General features: G+C 47.9%; 2 protein-coding genes across 3 annotated transcripts in view; one reads left to right on the top strand and one right to left on the bottom strand.

Moving 5' to 3' along the window:
* Positions 1 to 326: 326 nt before the first annotated feature.
* On the bottom strand, positions 327 to 16020 carry LOC133271119 (leukotriene C4 synthase-like). 2 transcript variants are annotated; one of them, XM_061456935.1, is made up of 6 exons: positions 15478 to 16020; positions 12724 to 12893; positions 11818 to 11917; positions 10750 to 10820; positions 10439 to 10520; positions 327 to 1657 (listed from the first exon to the last, which is right to left on the bottom strand). In XM_061456935.1, the coding sequence occupies exons 2-6, from the start codon at positions 12779 to 12781 to the stop codon at positions 1597 to 1599; spliced, it is 372 nt and encodes a 123-aa protein (XP_061312919.1). In that variant the 5' UTR covers positions 12782 to 12893; positions 15478 to 16020; the 3' UTR covers positions 327 to 1596. The 2 variants fall into 2 exon arrangements, with proteins under 2 accessions (XP_061312919.1, XP_061312918.1); XM_061456934.1 differs by lacking the exon at positions 327 to 1657 and adding an exon at positions 9267 to 10073 and having other exon boundaries at positions 15478 to 16005.
* The window catches only part of CANX (calnexin), a 40877-nt gene continuing 21960 nt past the window's right edge, over positions 8116 to 27032 (top strand). Inside the window, exon 1 of the mRNA XM_061456932.1 lies at positions 8116 to 8306. The gene's annotated coding sequence lies outside the window, so the exon portion shown is untranslated. The remainder of the gene's footprint in view (positions 8307 to 27032) is intronic.

The raw sequence follows: 27032 nt of genomic DNA, 5'->3' as shown, positions 1-27032 counted from the left end.
CGGGCAGGGTGGTTCGAATGGCCGGTGCACCCTGCAGTCCACTCACCCTGAGCCTAACCAGACCAATCCCCTCTTCAAAATGTTGCCACAAAGAATCATTAGCTAAAACAACTAGAGAAAAACTGTAAGAGAGCCAGTGCGATGGAACAGATAAGTGGTGACCTTCGGACTGCGGAGGTGTGGCGTCTGTTCACAGCTTCGTTTCTGAGTGGTTTGTGTAAAGCAAATCCCTTTGCTAACCCCTGTTGAAGCCTTTGCATTTCCAACAGTTAATTATAATTTTTGTTTTCTTCTAATGTATATTAGTAATCATACACCGAGGTATATCTACTCTGGGTCATTTTATTAGTCTGATTGGTCTTTTTAGTCCCCATTACTGCATTTGAATAATGACGGAAAATGGGTTCTCTGTTGTTTACGCACGAAGATCCACGTGATTCATGGCTTTGAAGTGGGCTGTACTGGCTGGTTTCTTGCTATCTAATGTTCTTAGTTTTCTTATCTAAATAAAGCCTGGTTTGCCCAGTACTGTCTCAACCATATGTTTGTTGTGGTCAAACAGCATTCTGACATAAATTTTCTTTTTAGAGGCCTCTCAGGAAATGAAAATCATCCTATGCTTACACTGGCATGAAGTTCTGCTGCAGGCATATTCTTCCAGTGTTAGAGGAAAGATCATATGACTTCTTTGCAAGTACGTAATTGCTACTAAGTGTAGGCAAAATACCTGCCTGCTCTGAAACTCAACACAGCAACAGGATGTTGGGTACAGCCATGTCTCGGAGAAGAATGTGGCTGTGAACAGAAGCAAACAAAGACAGAAATAGTTACCAGAAGAGTTATTATTAGCCAACATATAGGCAGTGCTTGAAAGATGAAAATAATTAGCAATTCAAGTGGAGTTACTGTTAACAGCATCAGCCCTTCTCCTGAGAGGCCATCTCTGGTTAGTGTTTTTGCAAGTAAAGGCAGTCACATGTGGTATGTGAACACTTGCAAAGTGTGAGATAGAGGATAAAAATGTTGCTGGAAGCGTCTAATGCAGGATTTTATTAGGTTTCTTGAGCAAGGAAATTACTGTGTAATTTACACATGTAAACTTCCAGGTCTTGCTTCCATGATTTCTTCTAGGACTCCGGCATCTTTAGTTTACCTGGCTTTTTTGTTTTATGGTGCCAACCTGACACGTCTACCTTCCTCTCCAGCAGACACAGCTGAGCTGTGGTGTGTCTGTCAGCATGTCTGTCAGCAACTCACGCTGCAGCTTCAAGTACTTTTTTTTTTCTCTGAAAGTGCTTTGTTCTACTTCAGAATTTCACTGGCCTGTTCCTGTGAAGGGGAGAAGAACACCTGCCATGGAGGCTGCTGGGGACAGGAGCTGCCCTCATGTTCCCACTTGCATTCCCAGAAGATAAATTTCACCTTGTTCAGCCCTGGGGACAGCTGTAACCTAAGCCAAGCTCAGCTTGCTGGGTTTTGTGTGGTCCATCTGGTAAAAAACGTGCAGAGCCGAGCCTTCCTGGGTAGAAATCTGCTGGAGAAATAATCTGCCACAGTCACACAGGCCTTGTGCAACATCCCCAGTTCCCTCAGACTTCATGGTGACTGGGGCTGGGAGCAGAGACCTGCATCAGGAGAGGATGAGCACCAGTCCACCCTGCAGAGAAATATGTAAAGCTGAGTACAGATGTGTTGTGGTTTAAGCCCAGCTGGTAACTCAGCACCACTCAGCCACTCGCCTCCAGGCAGGATGGGGAGGAGAATGAAAAGAATGTAAACCCCATGGGTTGAGATAAGAACAATAACGAAAGTATAATACAAAACTACTACTAATAATAATAATGATAAGGAAAATAATGAGGGGAGAGAATATAAAACTAAGTTTGGGTCAGGTGTCCTGTCTCTGCTTCTTCCCCGCTTCTTATGCCCCTCCTCACTGGCAGAGCATGAGACTGAAAAGCCCTTCATCAGAGTAAATGTTACCTAGCAACAACTAAGCCATTGGTGTGTTATCAGCATTGTTCTCAGACTAAAGCCAAAACACAGCACTGCACCAGCCTCTAGGAAGGAGAAAAATAACTGTCACAGCTGAACACAGAAAAACATGTATAGCGTTAAGCTGGACTGAAGTAAAGCTGTTCCTTGAAGCCTGCTCTCCTCCCTGCTCAGGACATTTCTCTTTGATACCAGTCATAAATCTCTATTTGTTTGCTTGCTTAAGTTCCTTTTCTGGAGGGCAAGAAAATCACAGTATCTACAGCTCCGGTTAAAGGGTTTTACAGGCATCTAATTGTATGAAGACACTTTGGGTCTCTGGAAATTATGCAGATGCTGATTTCTGAGTAGGTTTTTGAGACATTATTGCAATGCAAAAAAATAATTACTAAAAATTCTCTTATGGGTCAGCATTTGCCATTTCAGGGAGAACAGTGACCAGAGTTTAAATACTTGCTCTGAAAAGATGACAGAACTCATTATCCATCACCCTGACTCCATCGCTTTCTGCGCCTTCCCTTTCTCTCTTTCCTAAGTAGATGTTATCCATTTGTTCCTCTGCTTCTGTCATAAGCTTCATCCTTCATATCTCATCAGCTGCGTGTTACATGTTTCTCACGTTTGCATATACGCATAATTCAGGGTCTTGCAGGTAATCTGCAAACCTGATTAACTCAACAAATACAGCTAGCAGCTGACTTGCTTTATCATCTGACGTCTGAAAACAGGGAATGTAGGGAAGTCTTACACTACCAATGGTTTCTAAGTTTCTCTGTGAATGTGACTCCCAGTCAAAAGCCCTTGAATTCAATCATAACCTTTCTGTCACTCCCCATGGCTCTAGAAACAGCCTCTAGGTGTGATGGTGCAACAAATACAAGCTAAACAGCTATTAAATATGTATAATGTGTGTTCTACCATATTAGGTAACAGGGCCACCTTCGTCATCTTCTATGCTGCAAATTCCCAGCTTTGATAATGCACCCTCCCTCTTACTTTTGCTTTGGGTAATTTAAGAGTTCTTTTGGTTACACTTCACCTTTATTTCTTCATTTTCACTTTTTTGTCTCTTTATTCATTACTCTAAAAATGGCGGTCTGCAGCAATGACTAGGCAGAGCTTGTATTTCCCACATTTCCTAAGCTGTAGTTCATTAAGAACCAAGCCAGTCTGGAAGCCAGTCGGAGAGGTTGATGGACACTGCTCTAGTGAAAAAGCAGATACCCAAGTCCCTCTTTCTCTCTGAGACCACTGTTGTACTGTTTGACTCTATCACCCTTCTCTTATACCACCAGCTTATCCACAGCATATGCTCACCATCGTTGTCACTATTATAATGGAAGATTGCCTCTCTTCAGCTCCCTTGGTGGTCACAGGGTTTCATTGGGATTTCACCTGTCTGATGCTTTTCTGCTCATTACGGTAACTCAGGCCTCTTACTGTTCTGGTTCTGCAACATTATCATTATGGCAGTTGGCAGAATGCCTTTGCTTTTTACCAACAGAGCTAGCTGCCTTGCTGTGAATGCAGTTACATCGGTAGAAGTGTCTTCTACCAGCTCATTTTAGGTATCTGCATGTTTCGGCTGACTCTGAGCTAGGTGGGCATGAGTCAGCTCTGATCCAGAAGCCATCTGGCTGTGCAGTGCTGTACTGAGCTCATCAGGCTGCTCTCAGAGAAGGTTTCTTTACTCAGGCAGAAGGTTTTCAGCTCTTTGGCAGCTCAGCCTTGTACCCACCAGGAGAGAGGTGGCCAAGTGTTCATTTGCATCCCTTGCAATAAGCCTTGTCTGCATTTCCTTATGTCCTCTCAGAAGGAGAATGAGCTGTAAAGCTGTGAATACTTCACAGTGGGGTGACTGAGTCCAGACTTGGGAGAGCTGCTGTGATATCTGTGGCAAAGCAGGTAACACAGTGCCTGAGCTCTTGTTATTCTGAGTCACCTGTGTTTGTGAAACGGTGCCTATTTTAGCCACTCACCAAGGGCAGGCTCAGGAGCAGTGACCACAGCAGCTCACTGTTTTTGTCCTTGCTGACATGATGATCCCAACTTCCACCCCTTGCGGGTAACATTGTTGTAGCTGTTTGGAGTCACCCAGCTTTCTCTTGTCAAGTCCTACAATGTCAAAGCTGAGGCATATGCTTAGGCACAGATCCTATTTGAGTGCTCCGAGTCTTCAACTGCTGACCCTACTTTTGCTCTTCCTATTTTACCTTTAGCTCTTAGACTCTGGAAATCAATCCCTGAGCACAGTCAGGCACAGCATCAGTGAGGGCTGGAGCTGGGCAAGCTCTTTCCTAAGCTACCACAGAAAATATGCAAGTTTTCCATTGGAGGGAGTGCCTTCAGGAAAGAGCACATTAAGCCCTGCCCACCTTGTATTATACATTGTGACTCTGCTCTTACCAGGAAAAGGGGAAATTCTTAGTGCTCTCTTACAAGAAATAATTGCTGGGAGGTATAAAACTGATGAAGATAAAGCAAACTGTGGATTTTCCTGGCCTCCCTGTCTTGACCCCACATATAAAGTGGCAGATAGTTTTGGTTTTGTTTGGATTTTACCCCACTATCTAACCCAAGAATGACTTACTGCATAGGGCCGTGACCTGTGCTAATGTAAAGGGCAAGGGGCCTGTGCTCACAGACTTGTCTGAAGCACCCTGCAGTCCATCCATGGCTTCATCTCTGCTGCAACACTGTGGCATTCAAACCAAACAAAAGTGCTCTCAAACCACAGGTATGACACAAGTCAGCCACAGTCACACTCTTCACCTCAGCCCACTGCAGTCTCTTCAGTGAGGGCTGTGCTGTTGCACCTACACCCTCAATTCCCCTCAACAAAGCACTCCTATCTCTGCTCCTGCTCTGTTGCACACCCAACGGATCTGAGTGTCCACATGTATACTCAGATCAAGAGGGTTTTGGATCTTCCTGCCCGTAATGCCCTTCTCAGTGTTGCCACTGATGGATATATAGTTCAAAATGACCATATTGCAAGCAGACAAGCACTAAAATGCTGTGATGTTGACAGCAAGGCCTCTGCAGACTCAGCACATAAAATGGGTCACTAGCATGGTTATTTCTGTTACACAACTCCAGCCTACCTTTCTTTTTCCTTGCCCTTGAAGTCATCTGAATGTAAACAAGTAAAATTAAGACAAGGGGTAACAAAATCAGGATGAGGAATGGCAAGGGGAAAGTAAAGTGTCCCACAGTACTGGTCTTTAGCATCCTCACAGCGCCAGCCGGCTGGCTCCCCAGAGCTCTGATCCTGGAGCTGCTGCAGAAATAAAGACCCATTGAGAAGTCTGGCTCCAAATTAGCATCTGAATTCCCTTGTAGCCTGTTGTCAGATGGGCAGGAGGTGGGTGCTAGTCTCTCAGTACTGATACACAACGGTGGCTTTAAAAGGTCCTTATTTTTCTGAGGCAAAGAAATACATTGCTGAACTATGGACACTTTGTGTTTTCCTGGTTTTTTTCCTCCCTTCCCTCTCCCTTTCTCCTCGGTTTCACTCCCTTTCCTGGATCAGGCTGAGCTGTAGATAGACACGTCTGGGTATTGTTAGCCCTGTCTGACCTACTTCTTTCTCTCCCCTTGGCCTTGTGTTATGGATGCTGGTGCTATGGAAACCTGGGTGACATGCCCCACAAAGCCAGGGCCACCAGCTGCACCCTCATCTCCCAGCCCCACAGGATCTTCCCTCCCAAACACATCCACAAGGAAAGTGGTGCTGCTTCCCAGGGAAATTCAAGGATGTGCTCCATCCATCCCACCAAGCTGTACTCTGGAGGGACCAGGGTGCTCTTCCTTGGGCTCAGGTGTGGTTTTACCCCAGCCCCAAGGCACAGTGCTGGGGTCCACATGTAACCCCACTGCTGTCTGCACACCAGCCCTGCACAGGCCATCACATGATGGGTACGAACTACATGTGGGTGCCCTTGAAGTGTTCAAGATAAAAATAAGCAACAAACTTCAGTGCTGCGGTACCAAAAGGAACCCAGGTAGGTTCCTGCGAAGGCAGGAACGGGAACACGTGTGCCGGTGGATGGCAGCTGCTCCAAAGAGAGCTCTGCATTTGCACTCTCACTCTGCCGCGTGGGAACAAGCCCCATAGGGCTGGAGCTTGTTTACAAGTTCAACATCTGCGTTTCTCCCGATAAAACCGTTCTCGCTGGTTCTGCAGGTTTCCCTTGCGCTCCGCTGGTCTCCCCCCTGCCTGCCGGGGAGGCTGCCGCAGTATCACAGTAGATTTGCTTCCAAGTTATCAGACGCCGAACCTTTTCCTCCCTTTTCCTGACACTGATCTGGCGGCTGTAAGGGGAGGAAGCAGGAAGGAGCCCGGGAATCCATAAAGCTCCTGCATGGGGGCTCTTAATGTCTGTTGTAAGCCGTCTCCAGGAGATTTCTGGGAGGCTTCAAGGCTCCCCCACCCCAATAACCTTGACACGAGGGCCCGGCCCAGCACAAACAGAACCTGGAGCAGGTTTGTGCCCGAGTGCCGCCACGGCCGTGCCCTGTCTGAGAGCTGCGCCGGGCCTGGCTTGGGGTGCACCCAGGGGCGCCCCAGCCTCCTCTCGGGGTGCAGCCACGGCCGGCAGCGGCGCCGACCGCGGCGCCGACCCCGGCGCTCCTCAGACACCCCGTGCTCGGCGGCCGCGTCGCACCAGCGCCCTCTCCCGAGCGGCGGCGGCCGGAGCCCGGGGCGGGGCGGGGCGGAGCGGGCAGCGCTTCCTGCCGGGGCCGCGGAAGGGCCTGGGGACGCCGGGGACAGAGGACGCGGTTTCTCTTCCGCCTCAAGCTGTGGGTGCCGCAGCCGGGTCTCATCCCCGCCGCCATGGCAGCTTGGCCCCCTCAGCCGGTTCCCGCCAAAGCCGGCTCCCCCTCAGCTCACTGGAGCAGAATAAAATCATACAGAACGGTTTGGGTTGGAAGTGACCTTCAAAGCTCATCCAGTCCAACCCCCTGCAATGAGCACGGCGTCTTCAACTAGATCTGGTTGCTCAGTACCACGTCCAGCCTGGGCTTGGATGTCTTAAGGGATGAGGCATCTACCACCTCTCCGGGGAATCTGTGCCAGTATTTTACCACACTTACTATAAAAAATTATAAAGTCCAGCCTGAATCTCCCTTGTTTTAGTTTAAAGCCATCTCCCCTTGTCCTGTTGCAACGGACCCTGCTAAAAAGTCTTTCCCCATCTTTCTTACAGGCCCCTTTTAAGTACTGAAAGGCCACAATAAGGTCTCCCCTGAGTCTTCTCCAGGCTGAACAACCCCAGCTCCCAGCCGTTCCTCATAGGAAAAGTGCTCCAGCCCTTGGAGCATTTTATAGGCCCTCCTCTGGACCCTCTCTAACAGGTCCATGTCTTTTCCTGCCCTGAGGACTGCAGAGCCGGACGTACTGCTCCAGGTGGGGTCTCACCAGAGAAATATCCTTCACCCAGGGCACGGTCCTGGGATGGCGGAGCTGAGGTGGCTCCGTGGGGCAGCCCCAGGCACTGAGGGGACAGCCTTTGGGCCTTCACACCAGCTCGATAGTGGCCCCGGAGCCACCTCCCGCTGGGGTGGCAGGGGCAGGCCCCATGTTGTCGTCGTCGTCTGTCCCGTCCGTCCCCTCCCCCCCCCCCCCCCCCCCTCCCCGCATACCCCCTGCCAGACCAAACCTGGCCCCTCAGCATCACCGCAGGTGTAAGCGGGCAAAGAGGGCTCATACAGTGCTGGGGCACTGTGCTGTGTGGTGGCATTTTGAACTGGGTAAATCCTGCCTGCATTGCTGAGCCACGGCCCTGGGCAAGGTGATTTCCTTGGATTACAGTTATGAAGTAGCAGAGTAATGACAGTGTCCCTGGGTGGAGAGGAGAAGCTTTCCTTCTGCTAGAGGTACCTGAAACGACTCCTCTGACAATTGTCTGAAGGGGATGGTGTGCCGGGAGGTTTTTCTGTAGCAGAACCAGTGACAGTCAAGGCCAGAGCTTGGCTGTGCTGCGACAGGATTGTTAATGGTCCTCTGTGCATCCAAGGGGAGAAGCCAGCTTGCTACAGCCTCCTGCTGAATCATTAACTTCCCTCCTCTGAATCATTCTGCAGCCCCGTCACACACAGAAGCTGGGCCGAGGTGGGAAGAGACTACAGGCCGACACTACAGGTTGCAGAGTAGGAGATGGAGGTTGTGTCTACGGAACCCTTCAGCACCCGCTTGGACTAACCTGAGACATCAGAGGTTTGAAACAGAGTCAGGATCTGCACCGTCAGCTGGGGCTGGTCCTCCTGTACTGACCCTCTGGGAGGTGACTGGTTATGCTGGTAAAAAGGTGAGGACTGAGAATTGACTTCAGGAGATGGTGGGATGTGTTAATGTAAAGGCTAAGAAAAACCTCACTGGGGGCAGGTGGCATGTCTGTCCCTCCCTGGCCTTGCTAAAGCACAGCCAGGGTTAAACAATGTTCAGCCTTTTCCTAAGTGTATTATCAAAGATGCCAGATGTCCTTGTTTATCTTGTGGTGACACCCGGGCGTTCCTGTGAGGATGGGGCCCTGCTGCACTGAAAACTTTGCAGAGACAACTGGTTTACAGTTATTTTTGTATGGATTTAAGCCTTTCCCTGCAGTGTTTGCCAACTTCAACGCAGCAGCACAGCTCCAACGCACGAGCGCCTGAAAGGGAAATGGACTGGGGGCTTTGCTGGCTAAGGCAATTTAAAATGCAGGGTAGGAAATGAAACAATGTAAAAAATTAAGCACTTCTTCCAAGAGAAATACGCCTTTTGTTCTTATAGTCTAGATACGCCCACTGCTGGGAAGGGAGGATGGCTGGCTTTGAAAAGTGGTTAGACTGGCAACATGTTAATGCAGTTATTTTTGCTCTCTGGGTTTGGTGTGGGCCCCCCCCATGACGATGGCACAGAGCACTGCTGGTGTTTTCTGAGCTGTGCTGCTGACATGAGTAGACTGATGGCCAAAAGCATCAGTGTTGTGAATGCAGGGCTCCATGAAAATCCATCCCTTCCTGCCTCAGGAAGCCCAGAGTGGGACCTGAGCACTGGGAAAAACACCCGGTGGGGACCACTGTTTAGTGCTGAGCAGCAAAGATGCCAGTCTCAGACCTCAGATCCTCTGAAAATCAGCTTCTCTCTACTCAGAACTCTCCTCCCACAGGATGTGGGGTTGCAGGCTGTGTTGCACTGCACAGCAGGGAAACTGAGGCAGCCGCCTTGCATTCAAACGTTCATGTTTTTCTCCTGTGTTAACTGCAGACCTACCAAGAGACACCCAGCACAGCAAGCTCAGTGCCTTTTTATTTGTGCATGTTATTGCTCAGCAGTATTCAAAGTAGCACATGCAGTAGTGGTTAGGAGTTTGTGCACTCTGATTTACAGCATCGCCCATGGACAGTGGCTAATAACCATTATAAGGGCACTAACAGACTTTTGCACAACATGTTGGTGGCTGCTCCTGTTTATCCCTCACGTCTTTTGTTACGCCTCAACCCACATCTGGTTGCAAACAAATGCCTTTCTTAGGTGTGGGACTTGGTAAACTGGAATGAACCCACGTTTGGTGCCTGGGCTGGAGGCAGAGCCTCTGGAGGAAGGGGAACACATGGCAGTTCCATAGGGTAACTCACTGGGAAGCTCAAGCTGAGATGAGTTTGCCTTTATGTGTATGGTTTTCCTACAGTTCCCCCTGTTTTGGAGCACTGTTGTTTCCGCATCAGGCATGATGGAGCTGCCAGATATGGAGCACTTGACACCTAGAGTGCCACAGGGGAAAAATACCTCCTGAAGAGCTCAGCCGTTCATGCTGGTGCTTGGCAGCGAGGAGGGAGGTGTTAAAAACTCAGGTGAGGGTGGATTTGTTACTGGGGACTCTGTTGGTTGCAGGCAGTCTGTAACTGTGGGCAGGAGGGAGCAGGACTCGAAGGCAAGGACACTGATGAGGAACAGAGCAGTGAGTCATACTTTGAGAAGGTGGAAGATGTTCAGCCCTATGTAGTAAGAGAGGAAGAAATGCAGGATACCCAGGGCTGATGCTGCAACGAGAATCCAGAGAACTCCGGTGCCAAAGTATATCGGGGCAAGCCTGGTAGGAGAGAGAGAGCCTGTTGAGGCCAAACATCACTGCTGTCACTCCAGAATGGGGTGGAAAGGCAGCCCCTGGCTGTTCCCTGCCTACTGCATGGTGTCCTGTGCCCTGCTCCCACCCCAAAAGAGCACACACATACCCGCAAGGGCTCAGGGCAGCTCCATCCTTGCCCCATGTCTGTGTTTCTGGCCCCAGCCCTGTACCCATGCCCATGTTATGCCCCAGGGAGAGCTTGGCAAGGCTGAGTCATGCAGGGACACCAGAGCAGCCAGGAGGAGTCTGGAGCTTCTCTGAAGCACATTATGTTCCCAAATGCAAACCCCAGCGGTTATCACGTACTCCAGGCTGCCAGAGGTGCTCACCTTTCTGAGGATGATGCCTTGTATCCCATGAAGTAGCGGTAGCGGGCATAGAGATAGACCAGCCCCAAGGCTGCAGCCAGACCTGCAGTTGAGAGAATTCACAGTGACCATCTCCAAAGGCTTTTTAGAGCTGCTTTGAGCAGGTACCCCAAAGTGAAGGAATATAGGCTTTGTTTCCTCTGGCTCCACCACCCCATCAGGGACAGAATTACTGCCTGATTTATTGTTTGGAAGATGAGCAGGACCTGAGGACTGGGGCCGTGCTCAGGGGGACAGATCCAGTGACAAACCAGGTAATGGGCTATTCTCACCTTGATGGAAGAAAAGTCCAGCCTGCCACAGAAGTGCCAGGAAAATGGGAAAATACTCAGAGGAGTTCACCCTGGCAGGAAAGAGGAAGGTCATAAACAAGGGAAAGGAGGAAGATCTGGTTTTGCTTCCCCCAGCAGTTTCCAGATGCTGGAGGCTCTTGCTTCTTAGAACTGACATTGCCATCTTTCTGCACAGCTCCCATTCCACTTTTATTCACATGAATTAAACTGTGGAAGAAACTGGGTCTCCAGGGCACAAGAAATTAAGTCAAAGATGCCCAGGTCAGTCTGTGCACAGAAGGGCTCTATGAACCACCCCTGCTGCCCCTTCCCAAGTGCTGCAGCCCCAAAGCCACAAGGAAGGTATGCTCCAGCAGGCTGCAGACACAGGGTGAAATACGTCTTAAGCAGATAAGGCCAGAGCAGCTTGGGCTTTATGCAGAAGAGAGCAGTTTGCTGTAGGCCATGCCCCATCCCCCCAAAGACAAAGTAGTATGGACAGGAGATGCTGAAGGAGGTTGACTCCAGGCTGGCAAAGGAGCAGAGAAGGGGACGGCTGAAGGCATCCTGCTCCTATTGCCTGGTTGCTTTGCTTTCAGTGCTCAGCTACAGCAGGAGTGGAAGCTTCCTCTCTCTCTGCTTCTCTTCCCACTGCAGCCCTAGCACAGAAGTCACAGCAGAGATGCTGGATCATGTCTGTCCCAGTCCCAGCTCCAGCTGAGATCTCTCTGGGTGCTTGTCATTGCCAGTGAGCAAGGTTCAGGGCAGGGCTGAAGCTTCTTGAGGCTTTGATGCTGCTTGGCGTTAACCAGCCTAAGTCTCAGGCACCGACAACTCTGTCTTTAGCAGCCCTTCACTCTGCAGCAGATTCCTGTGTGATTTCTATCAGCAGTGGCTGGTGTGTTTAGCACTCACATCAGGAGTGTCCTGGTACTCTTAAGCCCATTAACTTAACCCCAAGAGAGGTAATTTAAGAATTACAGTCCTGAGAGATGAACAGCGAAGCGGGGGAGGGCAGTGCCATTAGATGTAAGATCTGACAAGCATCTTGTAAGAGGAGTTTCTTACTGTGCTCGAAAGATCCTCTCAAATTCAGGTGGGCCTGAGATCTTTGGAGGAGAAATGCCAAATGCCCTCCTAGCATAGATCACCTGGAGGAAGAAGTAGGCTGCAGTGAAAGAGAGAAAAGTATCAGTGGTCAGTCCTCTTGCTGGGCATGGTGGGGCAAGGAGACTACCAGAGGTGGGGGCAAAAGATCATGGTCTCCTCCTAACCCTGCACCTCTGCATATCAGAGAAAGCTGGATGAAAATCCCAGATATGTTTCAGACAAGAAAAAGGAATGTCCCAGAACAACAGTGAAGCGAGGAGTATGCATTCATGTACCACCCCCCGATATCTGCTTTCTCTCTTGTGTAATCAACAGGCCATCTATTACCTATAGAAAAGGTTACACAGTTCAGACATACTTTGTTACTGCCAATTTTAGTTTTTTTTCAATCTTTAATGTTTTCCCCTTCCAAGTCTTGATAGCTGAAGAAGGAGGGGACTGATGCCACAGATAAACCCAGATAAACCACCCAGACACTGAACTAAATTGTCATGCAGTGTGAAACCACGGCTGGGAGATGTTCTGTGTGACCCACCACTGCCCGTTCTTCTGCCTTCCCACACTGCAGTACTCTCTGAATGTTGAAAAACCTCAGGAACTGCTGTTAACCCATTTTTCAAAGAGAGAAAATCTGCGTGTTTGCAGAGGAGAAGATCTAGCAAGGTCAGTTCAGAGCAAGGGCTTCACAGGCACTTGTTTTGTTGTATACTTCTCAAAACCCACACAAGATATCGGTCCACTGTCTGAAAACCAGGGAAGTGCCAGTGCAACAGCAGAACTTACATACGTGAGTGAAAGGAAATCAGTGGAGGTACAGTAGACTGACTCGAGAAGTATTTGGTCATGTGCATCTGATGTCCCTACCTTGCTCCAGGACTCCCAGGACTGTCACAGCAGCCAGCAGATGAATCTGATCCAACATATTGACTCTTCCAGACCCTAGAAAATCTGATTTCTTGATCAGAATCTCCTCTGAGCAAGTTTAAGCCTTGCTGATGCAGCAGTCGGCAGTAGTAGCTGGCAGCATAGGTTTGCTGTAATGGAACAGGGAAGGTTTGTACATGTACCCAGGAGGAGTCTGGCTTATTCATTAGCATATGCCTCGAGGAAATGTAAATGGGCAGAGACCAGCCTAATGGAGTTATTTCCGTTCCCATCCTCCCTTTTCAAGGAGTGAGTTACAAGGAAGTGGGAGAGCCAACAGAGGGTGAACATGTGAGAGGTAAGAGGGGAACTGAGAATTGAATGGGGGGACATATCTCAACAGCGTAGCAATCCACCCCCCTGAGGCATCTGGTTTAAAACTGTCTCTAACAAAGGCCAAGGCACATCCGTCCTGCTGATGTTGCATGAGAAACAGCAGCCTCACTTGGGCTGTCCTGTACCACTTCAGCACCAGGACAGGCAGCTTCTCAGACCACACCACTGTGTGTACCGAGCTGGGAAGCACACGTTAGACACTGAATACGTCTCAGACTCTGAGACAGCATTGAATAAAGCCCAAGTGAAAACCCCTCTGCAATGGTACGACAGGATGTCATGACGTATACAAGGTATAGATCTGTTGTGCCTGGTGATAGTTTACTTGGGGATGGGTCAAAAAATGTCAGACACCAAGAGGGTGTTAGAGTCGTCCCTTCTACTGGCAAGGCTGGGAGCTGGGGATTTAAGGCTTCTGATCAATCCTCAGACAAATTAACTCCTATTGTCAACACCAGAGAGAGTTCTTTGTGGGTAAAACCCTGCAGAATGCAGCAGGATATAGCAAAAAGAGAGACACACACATGTCAGGGGAGACGTACTTGGCTAATTCCTGCTTAACAGCACAAAGCTGGCCTGGCTGCGAGCTGCTGGGGCTGTTGGCTTTGTTTCATTCCTCTCCTTTCATTCAAAGAATTTTCCCTTCAGACAGGGAGGAAGGAAAGCGGGTTAAGACAAAGTGATCGTTAAACATCACTATTATAGAAAATGAGATCAGATTAAAGCAGTTTACAGAAATTACATTGTATGCCTGATGTCCTTGATAGACTTTCTGAGAAGCAATAGGCTGGTTCTGGTTTTCTGCCTCTCTCTAAGGGATAAAGGCACTTGAGGAGGCTATAGCAATGTCCCAACTTAGTATTTCTCCAGATATCAAACACAGACACTACCATTTTTCAAGCACCAGCTCTAAGATTAATTCTTTCATCTCAGAATGGATTCTTTTTCATTCCAGTGACTCTTTAGAAATACAAGGGACATTGTGTTTCTTTTTCTCCCATTCAGCTGTTAAAGAAATGAAGGACTCAGCCTTCAGCTGAGTCAGCTCAGAAAGGGCAGAGGTCTCACAGTGTTTAATGACATTTGATTTCCCTCTGCTCCTGTCTGATTACAGCTTGCTAGCAAAAGAAAACATTAAGCAAAACAACTGAACAAAAAGGATCTGGGCTTACACCTGCATCAGATAACAGTGCAGTGTAACCTGCGTCGAAAGTGTCAAATATGTGTAAGGAAACCTGGCCATGAGAGCTTTAAAGGCTGCCACAGAGCACTCCTGCTCCCCAGATCATCATTAGATGCAAAGTACTTCTAGTATCATCTAGCATAGTCTAAATATAATAAAGGCTAGTAGAAACATGAATGAGTACACAAGCACAGATGTCTCTCCCCTCCTTCTTCCTCCCCCATAAGCATAATTTTTCAAGCTGTCTTTACCTCCTGAAGTGCAAAACATTTTTCTTGTCCCTATTTGTCACCATCACAACTTGCCTTATTTTCTGTTCTCATGCTGTTTTTGCAAGGAGCAGACACAAGTAGCCTCCTCCCAGCTCCAAATGCCCTTCAATGATGGGACTATCACCAGTGGATGGACTCAGCATCCTGCAGACCACAGTGTCCACCACCATCCCTGTGTAGGGGATGCCACAGCAGGGTCCGGCCAGCAGACATGGTCCCCCTCACTCCCCCCAGCCTCAGCCACCTTCCATGCAACCTAATGACTACACAACCAAGCAGTGACTCAGATCACACTGTTGATCAGACAGAAAACTGGTCAACAGACAAAGGGAGACTTGCTTGCAGGAGGCTCGGCTTGAATGGCTGCCACATCCCTCGGGATGGATTTGCTGAGCAGGAGCTAACAAAACACTGTCCCACTCCCACTCCCCAGCATGTACTTTGCTCTCCAGATTACATGGTGTAAACATGGCCCTTCATCACAGAGCAGCTGGACATGGTACAGTCCAAACTCCTCACAGCTCCCACTGATTCATTGCTAGAGGCATTTCTCTGTGCCCATGGTTGCTTCTGCCCCTCTTCCTGCAGCTATTAATCCTTTTTGCCTCCTAAATTACCACTGTAGGGCCACACAGTGAGCTGAGCTGCAACACTGATAGGGCTTAAAAATAAACTTGGGAAGAAAAATAAGCAACACAAAAGGAAGAAGACATCTGGAGGACTCTGGAGGAGTCCAGAGTTTGCAGTGCCTATTACCCCCCAGGAGCAGCAGGACAACGAGAAGCCAGCAGCACTGAGTCCAGCACTGTTATATGCAGTGACATCCCCATACAAATGTATTTCCTGAGGGTACAACAGGCCAAGTTAGTGGAAAAGGGAACATTTTGCAGCTGAGCAACTTACCCTTCAGCTGTGCAGCGTGGAGGGTGCCTCATCCTTCCAACTGCATTGTAAAAGTACAGAAGTATTTTCTGATCTAGTTGGTGCTTGTGCTTCCTTTCTCTTCAAACTCTTTTGCAGCCTTAGCACGTCCAAGCCCGTGCCCGTGGCACTCTTGCAAGAACAGTTTGGTCTCTAACAGCCACACAGCAAAAAAGAGAGAGGTTTTCATTCAAAATAATTAAAAGCCACACAGAGAGAAAAGAGTTTTTCTAGTTCAAGAGGAGAATGAAAGGGAGCTCAGCCGAAAGTGCCTCAGTCTGTTCAACTCATGCTCACTCAAGCTGGGACACTGGAGGTAGTGACGTGTCTTCCTGGACCTCCCATCCATGTGGAGGTATGTGTTAACTCAGACAGACCTATGTTGAAATTTTCCTGGAATTCTTGGATTTTGCAGCTTTAAAAGGAAGGACAGACTAAAACCATGGCCAACACACGATTTGGTCCCTTACAAAGATGCAGTTGGCCACCTGTGGCTGTTCCCAGGAAGTGAGGTCATCTGCAGAGGATTTTTTGCTTTGCAGTTCCCACCGCGGCTCCCAGCTGGCTCAGATCCCCTGAGGATTTTGAAATGTGTCCTGGGATCTGCATTTTGCAATAGCCGTAAAAGCTTTGCGTGTCAGGAATTAGTGTGTCTTCCTAAAGCGTGCATTGACACAGAGGCTTCTCCTTTCAGAAAGTAAAATAGTAGGCGTTCGGTTTAAGAGTCATAAAATCAGAATGGTTTGCGTTGGAAGGGAGCTTCAAAAGTCATCTAGTCCAGCCCCTGTGCAATGAGCAGGGACATTTTCAGCTAGATCAGCAGCATCCAGGCTGGCATTATGTGAAGCATCCCTTGGAGTACAAACGCAGTACGTATCGGAGAAGCATGTTAGCCTCTTCATCTAGGTGGATTTCAGACACATGTTCCTGAGATTTCTGTATCTGTGGCATAGCAAAGCGGTCACATAAATGTTCTTACATGATTAGTTATAGCAGAATTCCTGAGGGCCAAACCAGTCTCTGCTTTAACCCTCTTTAACCCCTTGTTTTAACCTCTCCACTGCACGAAGCAGGACTATGGCTGAGTACTCCAATTGACAGTGCTTTGCATCTCAGTGAAGTCGAAGGCTTCACTTTAAAGATAAAACGGGGAAAACATTCAAAGCCATTTTCTATAAACCAAGATGGACAGCTGAGTCTTTGGGAAGCCACACAAATGAGTACACATACTCATATAGTTAGGGGCAAGTCGGAGATTTTCTTTTAGCTTTCCTCTAAAGTAGTTTGGTAAGCTTTATCTAGGCTTATTAAATGTGACTAGAAAGCACATCAGTATAAAAGCAATGCCAAAAATCTCCCCTTAACCAATCATCAAAAGGCACAGATCCATACAAATGAATAATACCCCTTCTTTTATGCCCAGCATCTGTTAAAAATATCAAAACAGGCAAATTAAACCCCTCTCTCGCCCAGCCTTGTCTTTTGTTATTGTCACATGAGGAAACTCCTTTCCATGTGTTTTGCCAATTTTCCTACTCCCTTTTCATCAGAATGTCAGAAGTAGCAATAAACAAAAAAGAACAATGGCAGAAAGGCCACGGTACTTCTCTGTGCTCTCTCTGGAGCAATAAGTGCATATGGCAGGGAGGGGGGAGGATTTTCCTTTGCAGAAGGACAAACAAGCCTTTCAAACATCTTTGGCAGCTCTTAAGTTAACACACACTTAGTATTATCCTATAACCATGTGGGGAAAAAACTGCAAGGCCAAAGGGCACATCAAAATACATCAAAGGCTGAAGAGTGGCCATGGAGTGCAGCTTCCCTTTCCCTAAATTACAGGGGTGAAAAAATAGAGCTCTTTAGCTTTTCTGTCTTGTCTGGACCAGAAAGCCAGATGCTGGCCAGCCCTGCCTGGTTATGAGATAGAGCTGGGCACAGCATCAGAGAGGAACTGAGTGCCTTTCACACCAAAGTCCTCTCATGTGCAGGGTTAGGGAGAAGAAGAGTTTCAAGGAGACAAAGGAGGTGGTTCAGAGGGAGATCTGTGGTAGGTGAAATGTGATATGAACAGAGATGCAGGCGGGAGGCTGGAGGCCAGCACTGCGAGCAGGGACCACACCACTGGGAAGAGACACATGAGCTGCAAGAAACCTCCCAGGCTCGGTCAGTAGCTGCATTTAACCTCAAGCCCTATCACTTCCGTTTTGCCATGGCTACCAGCACCCGTTTGTATGCCTTGACCTGAGCTTGGCTTTCTCAGCCGTCATTCTGTGACATGCTGGTGTGGCCATGTGTGGGCTGTGTCTGTCCCAGTCACCCCACACCAGAGCTGCTCTGCCCTCCTTGTGTGGAGCTGCTCAGTGGAACCTGTATCTTGCTGAGTGTCCTGCCCTGTGTCACCCCGTTCATCTCCCTAGGTGCAGCTGAGCTGGGTGAACATAGAAGGTGAGACCACAGAGTCTTCAGCCATAAGCATGGGACAGGGATGAGGCCTGTAGAGAAGCTTGTGTGAGGGCAGAAGGCACTGGCAGCAGCACAACGGATGTGTTAGGAGGCAGACAGATGTTTCTGCACAGCTCCTCTGACATCAGTGGTATTAAAGGGTTTTGAAATGTATCTCTGGAAGGAACCAAGGGCAGATGCTGTGGATGAGAGTGGGTCATCTTTTGGACTGTTGTTCTTTGAACTTTTTTGCTCTTGTGCCCCGAGAAGACACCCTGAGTGATGTGCTGAGTGCATGGGACAGCCGGGCAGGGAACAGATCCTGGGTATGGGTGGGATGCTGCCAGCGAGGTGTACATACACTGTGCTGCAGTTGTGAGGCTACAAGTGCAGTGTAAGCTATGTGAAGAGCCTGCCCGGGTCATGTAAATAGCTGAGCCCAGAGGAATGCAAATGGGCTCTGTTCCTTCTCTTGCCTCCAAAGGAGAAGTTAAACAGAGCTGAGCTCCTCATCTCCTCCTGGCACAGGACCAGGAGATGGGAGCAGCTATGAGTCACAGGAAGCAGGTCTGTGAGAGGACAGGTTTCTGGTTACCGGCCACTGTTTCTTGTTCCCTGGCTGAGGTCGAGCTGAGCAGAGTGTACTGACAGTAGTGGCACCTGTAGGGACAGCAGGGCTGGGCACTGTCCTGGGAAGAGGTGCCACAGGAGTGTGACACCTCCGGCCTCACATGGAGCCCAGACATCACATGAACAGCTCTGCTATCCACCACCAAGGTAACTCCTACCCCCAGAGTCTCAAGTTGGGCAACACCATTTAAGGTACCAGAAGTGGAGGCTCCTTGTGAGCCTTTCCCATTCTGTCTGTGCTCCTGGCTTGCAAAGCCAGGCCAAGAGCAGTCCCAGAGGTGCCACTTGGACCAGGCACTAATCCTGGCATCCATCTTCTTCCAGCACCTTCAGAGCAACTTCAGCCTCTCCAGCTACAGGGTGCTGGCCCGCAGAGTGAGGCAGTTAGGGGCTGTGTCATGGGAATCTAGGACAGACAGACAGGGGCTCAAAGTCAGAGTCTTGCTCTTCCCAGAAGCCTCTGAGAAGTTCTGAGTTCATCAGGAACAGGGAGCTTTTGCAAAATGCAAGGAACAGCCTCTCATCATTCACACAGCCAATCCCACAGTGGGACATAGGAATTGCTTTAAAACCAGCTGGGTTTATTTTTAGGGTGTGAAATGGTTGCATGATGCAATTGTGTGAAAGAATAGAACGTCCAGAAACAGTGCTGAATACCAACCTTGCCTGCACACCCTTCCTTTTAGCCACTGGGAGGCTGAAGTGGCAGTTGAAGTGATGTTACTTTGCAGACCATCTGCCTCCCAAAGCCTGGAGGTGGGATGGGTGGTGTCTGTAAGTGCTCTGACAAGAGAATTCATCAGGGGCAGTTACTGAGTTCTTGGTTAGAGCTGTACTACCAGTACCTGCTCAGGAAAAGGGCAGAGAGAACCTGCTATCATTTGAAGAATTCTTGTAGCCCTTACACAAGAAGTATTCCACTGCTTCCAGCTTCCTGACATAATTCCACTGCCCTCTTACAGTGAGGTGCATTCAAAGTTTATTTTAAGGAAAGCTTGTTTTTTTTTAGTGATACAAACCCCTCACAAGCCTTTACACTTTCAGTACCTTGGCTGCAGACCTTGTAGACATACTTCTATTGATTTGTGCCTGTAACAGCAATAAGCAAGATGGACAGTACTGGGACATGGATCCTGCTGCCCGTTGTATCACACTTAAGGAGACACCTTTTCCAGCATCCCTCTCTCTGCTCCACACTGCACAGGATTGGAATGCTGTCTTTTAACTTTGCATGTCTTGATGGTAGCCACTTCCACTAGGAAAGTTCTCAATGCCTAAATCAGTGCTTGATGCCTTCTGGCTGCACAGAGTTCTGTCTGCAGGGCAGTGTTCATCCCCTACCTCTGCACCATCTGAGTAGGCTTTTATCTGGGGTCCAGCAAAGCAGAGTTGAACGCAACACACAGGACCTTGGTCTTTGGTGTCTGAAAGCTCTGGTATTAGTGCTGGTCACTGCAGTTTTACATCCCAATTTAATCCTTTTGTTTAGCACCTACAGAGATCCCAAATGGATGCTATACCCTGTACAGTTTCAGTGTCTACATGTAACAGCTTGTGCACTTCATTCACTGTCTTGGGCTTCTCTGGAATACCCCTCTTACATTTTTGGCTGTTGCTATAGTTCTGCAAATACCAAAGGATAATTTGCCTTGCCCTTTGGACAAAAGAGCTCTGGTATCTGAGTGACAACTGAGCTTTTTGCAGCAGGAATAGCAACAGTAGAAATTACAAATAAAAGCAGATTATGCAAAAATGGGATTTAAGAGAGCTCGAGCTCAAATTCCTGCAGTTGCCCAAGAGGAGCACTGATGTCTCACAATCTATTTAAAAGATCTTTCGCTAAGCCACGTGCCACAGAAAGAGAATTAGCAATAACCTGTATGACTGCTTATAATTTGCTGATATAATCCAATGCTATAAAGATATTGCCTGAGCCAGGGTGGCCAGATAGGATTTTAATTCACTGACATCACCAGATCAGTAGCTGCCTGCTGTTCACAACTGCCTGCCTGCCAGACTTGAGTGCAGGAAAGACTAGAAGTGACACTTACAAAGCGACCAGAGAGCTCTGGGACTGGCTACAAGCAGCCAAGCAAGCAAAACTCCTTCTGAGGTGGTTACCTGCAGCAGAGAAGATGGGCAAGAGAACTGGGACATCAGTGTGCACTTCCATTTGGAAAAACAGCCTATCTGGAGGAGAACAGGGATGCACACCTACAGGGGCATTTATTGTATGCTAACTTTAAGGATCAGTCTCACCTTTTCTATAAGGAAATTGTCTATAAAGAAATGCCAACAGACTGTGCTGCAAGAAAATAATCTTTTATTTTGTCTGATAAATAGCAGGATGGATGTCAAAGAGACAATAAAATCCTTACAGAGTTACTGTTAATTCGAGTTTTTGTGGGAGGTTTTATTATTACGACACGACTAGTTTCTATAATGTTTAACTTCTGTCAAAGAAGGAGGTGCCTATTCAGGAATACACAACCCAGGCTGCGGTACAGGACTTAGCAGGGAGCATGTTTAGGTTATTACTAAAGCAAACAGAAAAACCTCCACTCATAATTTCCAGAGGTTCAATATTTACAACAGATTTACATGTGCAGCTGCTATCTGCAGAGCACTTTTTTTTCTCTAGTGAAAATGAGTTCAAATTCCTCCCAAAGTCCTCTCATGATCAACTCTTTCAGTAGGTAACATTCCGTGTACCAGTGATCTTCTTAACCCTAGATACAGGGTATAGATATTTGTTATGTATTTTTTTATTACACAACACTTTTTATTATGCATATAGATACAGATTTTTTAATCTCTGTGTGTGTATATGTATATATAAAATATATATATATATAGACTGATCTGATTTTGCAATGAGTTAAGAAAATTAGGAACCAGTTACAAACAGCTTTCATGTTAAATTTAATTTGGGTGTTTTTCTGAGTTTGCCTCAGATCTACATCTTTATATTCATAAAGGGGGAGGATCCCTTTGATTCTTTTTGCTGCCTTGTAAAAGGCTATCAGGAAACAACCTCTAGCAAAAGTCTATCTGGGATTACAGAAAGCTCGCAGCTCAGTTCACTTTTACCTTGGATGGGGGTTACCCAGAGGGAACAAAAGGAAACCCCTTGTCACTGAATTGATGGACAGATTAAAAATGTACCTGTTCACAAGACAACATCTTTGATTAAAATGTCCCAGAAAAAACAAAGGAAGCTAATGATGTGCTTTTAGAAAGTCAGTGACTGATCCCAGTTCCATGTATACACACTTTCAAAAAGCAGAGACTACTGGAGGAAACATTTAGAATAAATGAAATGGATGAACTGGAAATGTAAAAGCAAAAGAGTGAACTTGTCTGATATACACCACATTGTTGTGATCCAGTTTCTATGGAGGCAAACGGGGGCAGCTCAGCTGCAAACCTCCTCACCTCGGCAGGGTTAGCATGCTCTGAAAGAATCCAAGCTCTTACCTGGCCTTGTTTCCTGATGGAAAACTAAAGCACCATGTTTTTGACTCTGGAATTTGTGCTTGAGAACAGCAACATCCCCTGAGGCACAGCTGATACTTTCATTATTCTTAATCAGATCTATCTCTTCATTCCACCTCATTCTTTTGAGTTTCCACTGAGCTTGGTAGCAGCTTGCCTTCATAATTTGATCTATTTCTTTCAGTTATAACACTCGCCTCATGATTAATTCAAGCCTTGAGTGATAAAAATCTACTCAAAGCTACTTGACTTGAAAATGAGAGCAAAGGTTGTCATGTTTCACTTGTGTAACCTTAACCATTCCTTTCACTCTGGTGCCAAGCAGACATTTTCTGTGACTGACTCTACCTTCATTTTCCTATCAGCCCTATATCAAAGAAACTCTTTCATCCCCCAGCTTCTGCTTGATTTGTTAATATCCAGACAGTCCCCCACATCCACACTCCCTTGGGTTTATACACTGGAAAGCTACTGCATCTTCTGACTCTACAGAGAATACCGCACCACATGTTGCGCTTGCACACAGCCACAGTGCTGCTTTTCAATCTGTGACTCACCATTTTCCCTGGAAACATTATTTAGAACATCCCTGTTTAGGAGCTTTTAACAATTTCCAGCTTTTCAGATGGCTTCACTGGAAAGAGGGGTCAATCTAAGCTCACGACAGTAAAGAACAGCAAGAACACCAGACCCTTAGGGCCACAATAATTACTCTCTTTACTCCAAACCAGAAGAAAACCCAGTGGATTCCAGATTCTCACATAGATCTTTGGTTGACATGCTCTTTCCCAGATCTGCTTTTAAAAAGATTCTTTGAGTTCTAAAATAACACTAAAGATCATTTCCTTTCATCCCCCCCTAAAGCAGCAGTGGCAGCAAGACCCAAATCAGTAAGCATAGAGGACAGGCTCTACCATCCCCTTGGTCTAAGTCAGGATGAGCAGAAACATTGGTGTTAATACAGGGAGAAACAGTCATTGGGTCTGTCCTCTCCTCTTTGTCATGTATGAGCAGTTCCAAAGCAAAGCCCTCATGCTGAGGACGGGAGGGCTGCAGAGCTCCCATGGGTGATGTGGACAGCCATAGCTTCCCATTCATAGGGTTTCCAGATGTCTCCAAAGACACCACAAGCTGTGCCTAAGGTTCACCATACACTTCAGGGAGCTCCCAGGAGCAAGTGGCTCCAGTACAATAAAAACATAGATGTTCTCCTGAGAGAAACCTCCAGTACCTCTCCACAGTGCACTCCTTTTGCCCATTTCCTGGTGCTTTTGGGCAAGAGTCCAGACTGACAACGAATGAAAGGGAATTTTGCTCTGTGACCATTCAAAGGAAGGAACAGATACACCACTATAATGTTATCTTGGTTTTGTCAGCCACAGCAAAGCACAAGAATGCAGCATGTTCCCATAGAAAACTCCAGCAGATGACCAGGTTAGACCCTCTGAGGCTACTTTTGCTGCACAGAACTCCACACAAGGGGCTGGAAGCCATGGTGTTCCTCTTCATCCTACTGTTGTGTCTGTGCTGCCCTCGCTGCCATCCCTGGTTACAGCAGCTGGTCGCTCCAGCAGGGACAAAATTCTTCACACACACTTCGTTCCTGCTGGACTTCAGAGGCCAGGCAGGCACGGGACCACCTCCAGACCCAGCAGCTAATCCTTTCCTAGGAGATGGCTATCACAAATAAAAGCAGCAGCAAATCCTGTAAACCCTTCACTCCTGGCTGCTTTGCTCCTGGCAACCAGGGAAATACATTCACCACTCCCAATCAGCTAACGCTGGGCAGCCAGAGGAAGGCTGAACCTTGGAGGTGCCTGCACTTTTGGGGGATGTTGGCAGAGGGCTGTTAAGAGCTGCAAGCTCCTGTGAGGCAGAGAAATGTTGGAGACACATCAAATCCCTACAGGCAGAGCCGGACCCTTAGAAACAGAGGGTTTGCTTATTCCCCGCCGTCCTTTCTGGCACAGAATGGAGCCTTTTCTGCAGAAAAGAGGAGGAATGTCAGAGTGATTGGAGGCGATTCCAGGAAGGGTGCGAGATGGGGCCCCAAACGACACGCTCAGCACAAGTGTCTGGCTCCGGCTTGCGAGAAGCCCCGGATGGGAGGGAGGTTTTAACGCATTTTTGCCACCAGAAGGCAGTGGGGAGCTGCAGATGTGAACAGTGGGTGTTGAGCAGCACCTTTCCCTGGGAGAAATAGCAGAGGGAGCCTCTACGTCCTCTGTGCCTGGTTATAAGCGCTCTCGTTCATACCGTTTAGCTGTCCTTAGGAAAGCACAGGAGGCTGCAGCTTACAAAGAGAGTCCCGCTATCATTTTATTTGGAAAACAAATGTGCATCAGCCTTTTTTTTTCTGAGTAACAGGTGTATGAGAAATAAACCCATCAGAATGGGAAGGTGAGGATGGTCTCACAAAGCTGGGATGCAGAAGCAGACACACTGATGGTGCTTTAGTTGGGAGTGTTACAGCCCCTCCGGCACATCAAGCCGTGTCCTGCCTCCAAAGGGAGGGATCCCAGCCTGGGAGGAATATCCAGCTCCTTGAGCAGAACATTTCTGTGGCTGCACGGGTCAACCTCCCGCCAGGCACGTTTAGGTCAGGAAGTATCCCAATAGCAGAAGGAAACAGACATTGCTGTGGTTCTGGCATGTGAATCCAGTCCTGACGAGGCAGTGGAAGGGAGAACCACTGGCCAGGCCAAGGGACGGTGCAGGGACCGGAGATGCTGGTGACTGCAGCTTCTGTGGGGACGCTGGTGTGTGCAAGCTTTAGTTTGAAGCTGGCATCTGGAATCAGCTCTTAAGTAATTTCCATTTATAGGGAAATATTTTCACCTGATTAATGACAAATTCACAGTCTAACTGAGAAAGGGACATAGATCCACAGCACTCACAGACATACCTTATCCCACCATCTGCTGAAACCCTCCTGGGGTGAGCACAGGCATGGAAAACCCCTTTGAGCAGGGCTTCTGCAGCTCTGTTGTTGTTTTTGGAGAGGCAGCTAAATGTGCACAGTCACTGCCCTGCAGCTCCAGTGTGTGACCAAGTGGTTATTAGGGATACAGAGTGTACATGGAATCTTTGTTGGCTGGTTGCAGTGGCCACAGTGCAGCTGTGCTATGACTCTCCCTGTGGGTTGTTTCTCAGAAGCAAGTCCCTTCTGCACATCACTGACTTACAGAGCCTGTGACAGCAATTTTAAGAGGTTGCCAAGCTCAGTTTTCCACCTGTGCCATCTACCAGAAAATGATGCTCCATAGCAAGGACTTTCTCAGCCGTTCTGACTGATAGTGGAGTGTTTCAGCATGAATTTACCAGCAATTACATTGGGCATTGGAGATTCAATGTCACAAGTTGTCCAAGCATATATACATCTGTGCTGCTCCTAAAAAGGCCAATCCCACTAATCCACCTATGATCAAACCACGTGTCTTTTAGCTGATTTGCCTTCAGCTGGGACAGGTGCCCAACTCCAGCCATGGTGCAGCCACATAAGCACAAAGGAGGAAGCCACATGGAGGGTGGCATGCTGGTAATACAAAGAGAAACAGGCTCAGTATGAAACCACATGGAAGATTTAAGTGGAAACAGTACAGAAGTGTGAAAAAATAAAGCTCCAAAGCCAGCATGCAGGCTACCAACCACATCTGGGCTTCCATCTTCCTTAAAAGAGAAGAGTGATGAGGGTATTTTGATCAGACACAAAGGCCCACCAAAATAACTGAAATATTTGTCTTCTTTGATCCAGCTCTCCTGGAGCTGATGGTTGTGTGAGTGGCGCATCCAGAGAGGTCACCAAGTTAAATGCTGTTAATTCCCTGTTTATTGACTTCAGATAATTGGGATTAGGAGGGACCAGAGGTGGCCTTGTGCTGTTTACATGGCATGTCAGGAATGCAGCTCCTCTACTATGACTTTTGCCTGTCTTTTAAGAAGAGAGCAAGGTGGGGAAGGTAGGCTGGTGCCGAGGGTGAGCACTGTACTGCAGCCAGCTTCATTACCCCAGGGCTGCATGTGGTCCCAGATGCCTGGCTTCTGGTGTGAGGCTGGAGGCTGAAGCCAAGGGGTCAGTGGGGTGCACATGGGGGGCTCCTGGGCAATCCTGCCCATGGGATCTCACTGTGCCCTGGGGCAATCACATGTTGGCATGGGAAGCTTCCTGCCTTTCTTCATAGTCAGTCCTGGCTTTGTCCTTCCTGTCTCTCCCCTAAACAATGAACCCATTTACCTCTTTCCTTTCTCTCTGTGATATTCTACATGTTAATGGAATTTTGGTTGCTATTCATTGCACCCCATCAGTCTGTCAAGACTTAAGACGTTTGGAAACTTTACCATTGAGAATTTAAAATGGGTTTTGTTCTTCATAAAAACGAAAAGCTTCCTTGCAAAACAATTGCTTCCAAATAAGCAAACGGACCAGTGCTGAGCCAGAGAGCCCCGGGCTGGCCACATGCAAGGAGGTACTGACTCACAGGCACGTTCTGTGTTGCTGTATAGACACTGTTGTAGAGGAAATACAGAGCCGTGAGCAGCTGGGGGAGAGCAGCCACTGTCAGTCACTGTCAGCCCCTGGCTGACCTGAAACGTGAGCTAAAGTGGAAAGACCTTCTGTTTCAGCACAGTGTTCTCTCTGTTGGCCTTATAACACTCACAGCCCTTCTCTGTGCTCTGGGTCTCATTGGGCTGGAAATGGAATGAGCATTTTGTCCTTTGAAGAAAAATCTGGGAATTGCTGATGCACTCAGGACACTAAGGTGGTGGTGGACTACTGCTATTGCTGGCAAGCCTTTAGCTGATTGGGGTTGCTGTGTTTGCATCTGAAGGGTCATCTGCATTGCCCTTGTAACTCCTCTGCATGTGTTGCAACTATGCTCAGATAAAAATGCCTCAAGTGTGAGACCCTCAGGGAGGACACAATTCTGGGGATAGCTGAAGGCCGCTCTCAAGCAAACCTACATCTGCTC

Source organism: Pezoporus flaviventris, unplaced genomic scaffold (genome assembly GCF_033815535.1).
Source record: "Pezoporus flaviventris isolate CSIRO_AGI_PZ_B2104156 unplaced genomic scaffold, CSIRO_AGI_Pfla_v1 ptg000023l, whole genome shotgun sequence".
NCBI classification, from domain to species: Eukaryota; Metazoa; Chordata; class Aves; order Psittaciformes; family Psittacidae; genus Pezoporus; species Pezoporus flaviventris.
The sequence above is the reverse complement of the archived record's forward strand: the minus strand, read 5'-3'. Positions and strand labels throughout refer to the sequence as shown.

What these genes read in the sequence shown, in the direction of transcription:
- LOC133271119 (XM_061456934.1), bottom strand. Translation starts at nt 12,781, where the DNA reads ATGTTGGATCAGATTCATCTGCTGGCTGCTGTGACAGTCCTGGGAGTC. An exon ending in GAGAGGATCTTTCGAGCACA is followed by an intron (nt 10,821 to 11,817) that starts GTAAGAAACTCC and finishes CTTTCCTGCCAG; the next exon opens with GGTGAACTCCTCTGAGTATT. An exon ending in TGGACTTTTCTTCCATCAAG is followed by an intron (nt 10,521 to 10,749) that starts GTGAGAATAGCC and finishes TCTCAACTGCAG; the next exon opens with GTCTGGCTGCAGCCTTGGGG.